Here is an 8869-nt window from a genome sequence, read left to right as displayed (position 1 = left end):
CTTGAAGCTGGAGCGGCGGGTGGAGACCTCAGCCCACAGGCTCTTGAAGGATGGCAAAGGTTATGAGAGAGACGGACTTTTTATCTTTAGTCTTCCCTTCCCGCTCTTCTTCCTTGCCTTCCTCCTTGACTCCAGCAGTGCCCCGCAAGATGTCAAATCCCATGCTTGGGGCTGACAAATTAGAGCGGACCAGCCATGGTCCTGGCCCAAGAACGTGAGGGGAAGGGCAGGCACATGCAGAGCATTTCAGCACAACCCTGGTGTGCAAGGAAGGGGTTTCTGTGGGACCGGAGGGGACGAGGGGTGAGCTCAGCTTAGGAGCTCAGGCTTGGTGGAGCGGCCGCTACCAGGGCTGTGTCATGCAGTCCATGTAGGAGGTCTGCAGAGTCAGGTGCCAGCAAGGGATGGAGGGGCGGACGGATGGTCAGTGCTGGGGTTGGGGGCAGCAAGTGCAGAGACGTGGGCCCTGAAGGGTAGGGTGCGTTCAGGAAGTCCTGAGGCAGGCAGTGATGGGAGTGCTGAGGAGGAGAGGAACTGGAAAATTGTGAACCTCATACTGGAGATACTTCTTGGTTGGAAAGGGCCAGGTTGTAGAGAGTTTTGTGTGACCTTGACCTTTGTGCTGGGATTAGTGGGGATGTATTGGTGAGATTTAAAAGCAGGGGTGATACGTGGTCATTTTGGTGGTTTATGGACCTTGCTTTGGCCGTGGGGATGGGAAGGGGAGAGGACTGAGGGGCACAGCTGCAGGTGGCCATGGTTCAGAGGGTGAGGAGGGCTGGCTTGGGGAGCAGCAATGGTGGGGGGAGGAGTGGAGGAATTGGCTGGTCTTGGTGAGTGAGGGAGATAAAGGAAGCCCTGAGGGTGAACCCCAGATTCTAGCTAATTCTGGCTGGCCAGGGATGTCTGGATCCCACTTGACATGAGGCCTCTCCAGTCACTGGACTCCTGACTAAGCCTCTGCCTCCCAAATCTGCCCAAGCTTTTGCATGGAAAATGGGCCCGTTCCAGTTCCTCCACACCACTGCATCCAGTCTTGGACCTCCCAGCAAAGTGATTTCCCCCAGTGTTCCCTGGAGAGGGGAGAGGGAACCATCAGCACACAGAGACGCTGTCCCACTGAATTCATAATGTCTTTTATTAATATATTATGCTACAAAAATATTTTTGGCAAAATAACATTAATAGCATCTTTCTTTGTCTTCTATATTCTTAAAGGACTCTTCATGATAATTCACAGAGGTGAAGGGAAGAGGTGGTTAGAACAACAACATTACCAATATCTTTCAAATACATTATGATCTGAAGCTGTGTCACATAATGAGAGTCAGCTGGGGGGACATTCTGGAATCTCTCTGAAGCCCAGGAATGGGGCAGGAGCTCCAGCTGCCTCTGTTGCCCCAGCCCCTGGGGCCCAAGATGTCTCAGAGCCTCCCTGGAACTGTCTTAGACTCTGGTCCCATCCAAAGCCCACTTTCCCTGCAGCAGGTCTGGGAGGGAGCAAACCTGAAGGCATGCTACTCCATCACGGTGCCCTGCCTGCCACGTGCTCCTGACCCCAGGGCAGTCTGCGGGGCCAGGGAGGAAAGCTGAGCATGGAGCCCGAGGAGGGGTGCTGCCTCACCGTCATGGAGCCCTGAGATGGCACACAGCATTCCTCCAGCCCCCAGAATGGCCTGGGTGGGAAACAAGGCCTCCATTTAACAGATGAGGAAATGGAGGCTCAGAAAGGAGCAGGGGCTTGCCCAAGGTCACCCAGCAAAGTGAAAGAGTGTCCAGAGTACCTCTGGAGAGGAAGAGCCAATGTTTGGAGAAAGGATGGGGAGATCTGAGGCTGTGCCCATACTCCCAGGAAAGGACCAGTAGGGGGTTGATCAGTCCTCGTGACCCCTCTCTTCGGTACCCCATAGGCGGGGGCAGGGAGGGAAGGAGCTCTAGGCTGGGGGTCAGGGGCCTTGGGTTCCAGTCCAGCCCTCCCCCACCACCTAGAAGTCCCCCTGCCTCAGGGTAGTAGGCAAACCTGCCAATTTACGTCAGGCCTGGCTGGGCTCTTGAAGAACGGGGGTGTAAGGCTGGACGGATTCCTGAACCCTACTGGTTTAGATGGCCAGGCTGGGTGATGTTTTTGGCTGCTTAGATGAATTTTTGGAAAAATAACAATGTTCAAAGAACCTGAGTATTACAGAGCCAGGAGGGACCCTTGATGTCATCCACACCAGTCCCTTGCCAAGACTTCAGCTCTCATACCACATCTCCAGCCGGTGGGCCTACTGCCCTGCTCACACCTCTGCTGACAGCAAACTCACCACCTACAGGGGACAGCTTTGGCTTTGTAGACATAATTCCATTGCCAGAGCTGAGGTCTTTGTCTCTCTTTTCCTTTCTGCATTCCTTCCTTCCTCCTTTCCTCCCTACACATCTGTGAGGGCCATCTTTGTGTCAGATGAGGATCCAAAGACGAATTATTTGACCCCTGCCATTAAGGAGCTCGTGGTCCGTTAGGAGAGCAGATACGCAATTATAGTCTCAACACTTATCAGTGGGTGTTGGGATAGATGCTAAAAAGGCAAAAAAGAATCACAGGGGCTTCCTGGAGGAAGTGCTATCTGAGTCAATCCTCAAAAAATGAGGACTTGTGGAAAGAGAAGGGAGTTTCCAGGCCCAGGGAGTGGCACGTGTGACACATGCTATCGATTCGAGAAATGACAAATAGGATTTAGTCTGGCTGGGCACAGAGTAGGAGAGATGGGTGATGTGGCTGGCAAAGTCAGCAGGGCCTGATCATGGAGGGTGTGGAAGGCCAGGCCGAGGACTCCTGCTCTTACTCCACAGTCACTGGAACATCCCCAGCCCCGGTTCGTTCTTGCCACACGGGACACCATCAGAGCTGCAGTTGCCAGGTGGAGCCTTTCGTGTCCTTCATGGTGGTTTTCATAAATGTTCCTTTTGGTGGAGGACCGTTCTTTGGGATCCATTGTGACGAGGGCACCAGGCTGGAGACTGGGAAGGTGGAACTAGGGTCCTGAGCCCCAAGCTTGCTAGGGCATGGCAATAGATGGCGGAGTATTTCGTATGAGAAAAATCAGCTTGTGGTGATTTGCCACAAAGGCAAAATTGCCAGCCGGTGCAAGTTCCCGTGCTTCATCCACTCTGGGTCTTTGCATCTCAGCTGGAGGGGCCTGTGGTGGCCCTTTGCAGCTCCCTGCAACCTAACATCTCCACTCTCCCTGCCTTCACTCTGCTGCTGGTGTGTCAGAACAGACTAGGAGGATGTGGCCATGCTGGCAGCTTCCACAATGCTCCTGGGCCATTCGGTCAGTTTTCCTGAGATGGGGGACCAAGGGCCACCCCTGACCTCGGGCAGGTCACTTAGCCTGCTGGCTCTTAGTCCTTCCATCTTCTCCACCACATGAAGGTCAACCATGAAAGCCGTAAGAAAAGGACATGGGGCTCTCGGAGCAACAGGGACTTTTTATGAGGTCAGGCACATAGAACATGCTGGAAGAAATGTCAGCAGTGGTGGATAGGTCATCCAAAATGTTTAAGTAGCTACGGACGGTGTGGTGGTTCCCTGGCTTGGGATGAGAGAATTCAGTGACCCAGCCGCACAGATTTCCCCAGACGTGCCTCAGGTCTTCTGGGACATAAGCTCAGTTCGTTTCCCAGCCTGGCCAGTGGGTGGGCCGCTGGGATCCATGAGCTCAGGCTGCAGACGTCTGATCAACATTGGCTCTGGCTGTCTCGTCGGCGCAGGCCTACCTAACCAGCCAGCCCACCCATCTGCCGCCATCCATCTTTCTTTAAACACTTGAGCGCTTGCTGGAGGGAACATCTGGAATTTCCCAAGCTCTCCAGAGGACCAGATCTGGGGAAGACAAGGGCTGAATCTGTCTGTGGTCAGGGGCCTGGGTAGGACCTCTAAAGTTCCTTCTAGGAACCTACGACTGGGTTGCTTGTTCCATGTCGATGACAGGGGGTTCCTCCGGGCCAGGAAAGGTGCACAGATGAGGCCTGGCACCGCGCATGCTCGGCAGTCCCACGGCTTGTTGGTTTACCTCTTTGGCCTCGTGCCTGGCACAGATCTGGGCACGTAGTCGGGTACGCAGACTGTTACCCAAAACCTTCCTCTTTAATTCACCTCAAGCTTCGTGCATCTCATGCCACACTCTGCCCTGAACTGAGCGAGATCTGGCCTGAGTGCCTCCAATTCCTTGACACTTATTTCATGGGCCGAGTGCTCTGCACCGTCTGTTCGATGTCTGACAGGCCTTCTAAGCCTGCGCTGGAAGTCAGCGAAGCCCCTTCCCGCTCAGGAATAGGAAACCACAGCTCTGCCAAAGACAAATGGACTCCAGCCAGTTTGAGGCCACGGGGTCAAGTTCAGTTTACAACACGATGCCCATGGGGCTGGCTGGACCCTCTGAAGCAGATCTCAGGGCTCCTGCCAGGTCTCAAGCTCAAACATGCCCATTTGGGGCCAAGATGAAAAGAAGCTCACTGCTGGCCAAGATGCTCATGGGACCTCTAGTCATCCAGAGCTGCCCGGAATTCTGTCTCAAAAGGGAGACAGCTGCGGGGAGGGGCACAATGGCATTGGGTCTAATCAGCCAGTGCCAGGCCTGCCAGGAAAGTCCATGGTGTGGTGATGCCGTGGAGCACTGGGCTGGGAGTCAGCACACCCACCCAGCTGTGCAGTCTTGGGGAAGTGCCTCCCCTCTCTGGGCCTCATGATTACTCTTATTGTTCTTATCTGTCAAACGAGGGGCCCTTTCTGCTCTTGGGTTCCAGAACTCTGTAACTGGTGAGACTCCAGTCCAATGAGGATTTAGGGCAAGGGAGAAGGCAACCTGGGTCCTTTGCTTTCTAAGCTACCACGCTGGAGGCAGAGGAATGAGGTCAGTCTCCCCAAGTCTCAATTACCTGCCTGCCTGCCCAGATTCTCCCACCTGCCAGCCTCTGATTTGGTAGGAAAGCCTCTCACTAGCTCCAAGATAAGACAAGTTGGGGCATGGGACACAAGCTTGTGCACAAGCTGTTGCCAGAACCCCTCGTTTAGAGGGGCTAACATGCGTGACTGTGGCCAAGGGGTCTCTTGGGCTGGGACAAGGGGCTTGTGCTGGCCCATCTGGGGGAGATCTCCTTTCCTTGGAGCTTCCCTGTGCAGAAAGAACATGGCAAAATACGGTCCAGGGGACGAGCATTGCTTCGGAATCATACTGATCTGGGGTCATGTCCAAGCCAGGTGACCTTGGGCAAGTCAGTTTATCCGTTTGGGCGGGGGGCTCAGTTTCCTCATCTGTGAAATGGGGACAATCACATCTCACAGAACTGGCATGAGGATCAGTGACAAAGTGAGTGTGCAAAATGCCTGCCGTGCTGCAGGTTCGGGACAAAGGGTGGCTTACATTAGGATTATTATTACTGTGCGACTCCTAGAGCCTCTGTCCCTAAAATGGCCCTTCTGTGCCCACACCTGCCTTGGACTCAGCTCACTCAGTTTGGCCGTGATTTCAACAGGCTCTTCTACAAGCCAGGCTCAAAGAAGACTAATGAAACCAGAACAGAGGGGTCTGGATTCACACCCCAGCTCTCCCACTTGCTGCATGACCTTGGGCAACCACCTTCCTCTCTTTGGATCTCAACCATTTGTCACAGAGGGCTGGGGGATGGGCCCTCTCAGCACCACCATCCCTCCCTCACCCCCGTGCTTTGGTCCAAACACTTACCGAGAGCTCTGGAAGGCCAGTTCACAGACACTCAGGGTTTTCAAAATAGCAGCATTCTTTCCTAAAGTACCTTCCCATCCTAGGTTGCAGCCACGGGAGGGAAGTCGTCAGCGTTCACATCTCTGGCTCCCAGATCCAGCTTCAAAAGCTAATAAGCCTGTCTGCCTGCCCCTCTCTCTGAGGTCCCCATGGTGGGAGAAGCCAAACCCAGACAGTGGAGGCTGCGGGCCTAGGAGCAAGCCAGTTCAAGGCCATGGTCTGCCTGAGGTTGCAGACCTCCTGGCAGCCTGGGTTCACCTCCTGGGTTGGTGCTGGGGCTACTTAAAGGTTAACATAGGCCACATAAAAATAGCTTTATCGGTAAGAATAAATACATTTTTCTTTTTTAATATGGACACATATTTTACAAAAGAGCCCCATAGCACTATGGGAAATTAAGATCCTTCTACAAAAAAGAAGATGTAACTCGGGTACAATAAAGCTCTAGTGTTCTAACGGATCCCGTCTGGACTGCCCGTGAGGTGTCAGGCACCCCGGAGGTGGTGGCAGGGGCAGTGGGGGGGGGGTGGCCACACACCCTCCTGTGGTTTCTCTGGGTTCTCTGCACTGGTGGCCAAGGTCAGGAGGGCCCAAGGCGGTGTCGCAGGAGGGAGGCTGCAACGCCGGACACAATGGCGGGGAGGAGGCCCAGGGTGGGCTGGGGGCGGCAGGTGCTGCTGGTGGGCCCCGGCTCTTCCCGCTGCTGAAGCCGCTCTGAGAGCTGCAAGGCTGGCCCTGCGGTCCCAGGGCTGTGTGTGGGCTGCAGGGGCGGCGGGGGCGGTGAAGCGGCCGTGCTGGAGGGAGAGAGAAAGCAGGAGAACCCCGGAACGACCACTCAGTAGCTTCGTCCTGGGCTCTGGCCTGGGGTTCAGAGGCGACTTTAGGGAATCTACTTTCTTATAAAATGGAGGAGATGGGGCTGGGCAGGGAAAGTGAGCTCCTGAAGCTGAAGGCCCCAAGCATGACCCCTCGATACAGATCCCAGGGCAGAAAGAACTGAAGTGCCACAGAGGGGCTGCGTCTGGGGTCAAGCTGGGGGAGTCAGCCTCCAGGCCTGTGTGCACAGGCGCTCTCCTGCCACTGTCCCCACCCAGCCGGAAATAGACAGGAAATCAACCACAGAGACAACCCCACCATCTCCTGCCCACCTGATAACATCTACCAGTTACTGAGGGTCTCTCCGGCCTCAAAACCAACCTTCACAGTGGGTCTCTTCACCCCCTTTCCCTAGACGAGAGGGCCAGCGTTCAGAGAGGCTAAATGGCACTGGGTCCCCGGAGAAAGCACTGCCTGGGCAGGAGCCCAGGTCAGCCGCCCTCTGCATAAGCCCAGGGAGGTTGAGGGAAAGCTGTGATCCTTCATGAACTCATAAAAATAGAATCCAGTTTTGGAGGGAATGGGTGAGATTGTTGGCTCAAGAAAACCTATGAAAGGGAGAATGAAGGAGGAGAGACAGAGAAATAAGGAGATTGAGTGCAGAATGAGCCTGCTGGCTGAGGACAGCACCCAGTGACATGGGCAAGTGCAGGGTAGGAGAGGGGCCAGGTGGGGTGTGTAAATGGCTCAAGCTCTGGAAAAAGAGAGATAGCATATCATCAACAAAGAGAGGGCCAGGGACAGTGGAAGAGAGAGGACAAGGGCAGACAAGGACAGAGGTATAACCCAGAGAGGCCACGGGGTAGAAGGCTCCGGGATGAAAAGAGAGTTGGAGTTCAGGGGCACTGGGCCCCACCTGCTCTCGTGGAGCCCTGGGTAGGGGAGGCAGATGGAGATGTGACAGAGGACCTAACAAGTCCCATCACAGCAGATGTGCAAAGGAGGGAGGGGAAACTGGGTAGGGGGCACACAGATGGGCCCCTGTCCAGGATAGGGCCAGGAAGGCCTCCTGGAAGAGGTGACACAGCAGTCAGCCTGAAGACAGTCTACCTTGCATGTGACTGAGGGTGCCCCTAGTGGCCAGAGAAGTACTTACCCCAGCCTGTGGCAGCTCTGAGCCAGCACCTAGTACACATCAACCCCTAATCCTTATGGCCACACTATAAGGCAGATCCGACTCTTATCCCCATTTTACTTAGGAAGAAACTGAGGCACGAAGAGGTTAAGTAACTTGCTCCAGGACTCACAAGGAGGCTGGGATCTGAACCAGGCACACAGAAGTTGCTTGCTAGCAGCTGAGGCAGGGGCAGGAAGCTTGCCCCTCCCTGGGTGTCTGTGGTGTGGGTAGCCTCCTCTGTGTGGGACGCGGCCCTGTTTTCCAATGCTTACTGCCCCTCCCCAGGAGGCCGTTCACTCACTGGGCCCTCAGATCGTCCCCCGCTCTACCTTGGCCTGCACTTCCATGTGCCAGACACAAGGTCCCAATGATCGGCCATAACCACTGTGAACTCCGTCATTATCACCACCAAGCTCCGGCCCCATAGCCATCCGGGCCAGATGCCCCTCACACAGCCTGGCTCAGCCTGGCGTCACCATGCACGCCCCTGCCTCCGAGCAGGCTGGGGCCTCTGCTCAGGAAGTAGGTGTCCAGATGCCCTCAGTCAAGAAGGTCCTCGCTCCTGGCCTGTCCCTCGTTCTCTACTCCTGGTCGTGCTCCAGCCACGAGAACCTGCCGCACCCTCACATGAAGTTCTTCTCCACCTGGCATCTACAGTGGTCATGAACTGTGCTCCTCTGTCTTTAGAAACTTCGAGAATAGCTAGGAGGAGAGGAGGGAGTGTGCCTGTGGAACAGAAGCAGGCAGACCAGGTGGCTCTGAGTGCCCGCGATGACCCACAGAGCCTGGCAGAGGATGGCCCACCCTGTATCTGCTGGCAGGACACCGAGACCTCTCACACAGTTGGGGACCAGCCAACCTCACCTATCCTGCCTCTGCCAGCATGTGCCACCCTGTCCAGTCACCCTGACTGTCCTGCTGCCTTGTCCCACCCACCTATGAAGGCCTGGTTCAACGTCCCCACAAAACCTCATGTGGGTCTCACTGTTGCAGCCGTGTCGCACACAGGTACCTATGTCTACAGAGGCTCTTGGATGGGCTCCCGCTCGGGAAGGGCCCCGAGCAGCGCCCGGCACGCTGGACACATGACATGGTTCGGCTCTTTAGCATC

At 55.4% G+C, this 8869-nt stretch overlaps 2 protein-coding genes across 2 annotated transcripts in view; both read right to left on the bottom strand.

Moving 5' to 3' along the window:
• Positions 1-1131: 1131 nt before the first annotated feature.
• LOC125097396 (uncharacterized) lies at positions 1132-4025 on the bottom strand. The gene is made up of 3 exons (XM_047724937.1): positions 3943-4025; positions 2033-2180; positions 1132-2001 (listed from the first exon to the last, which is right to left on the bottom strand). Exons 1-3 carry the CDS (start codon positions 4023-4025, stop codon positions 1627-1629), a joined length of 606 nt encoding a protein of 201 aa, XP_047580893.1. The 3' UTR covers positions 1132-1626.
• Positions 2179-8869, bottom strand: part of TRABD2B (TraB domain containing 2B) — a 202953-nt gene continuing 196262 nt past the window's right edge. Inside the window, exon 7 of the mRNA XM_047727571.1 lies at positions 2179-6559. Coding sequence (XP_047583527.1) covers positions 6346-6559 — 214 coding nt within the window. The 3' untranslated portion in view covers positions 2179-6345. The remainder of the gene's footprint in view (positions 6560-8869) is intronic.

Source organism: Lutra lutra, chromosome 4, assembly GCF_902655055.1.
Source record: "Lutra lutra chromosome 4, mLutLut1.2, whole genome shotgun sequence".
NCBI classification, from domain to species: domain Eukaryota; kingdom Metazoa; phylum Chordata; class Mammalia; order Carnivora; family Mustelidae; genus Lutra; species Lutra lutra.
Note: the sequence above shows the minus strand (reverse complement) of the source record. Positions and strands in the feature narration are given on the sequence as shown.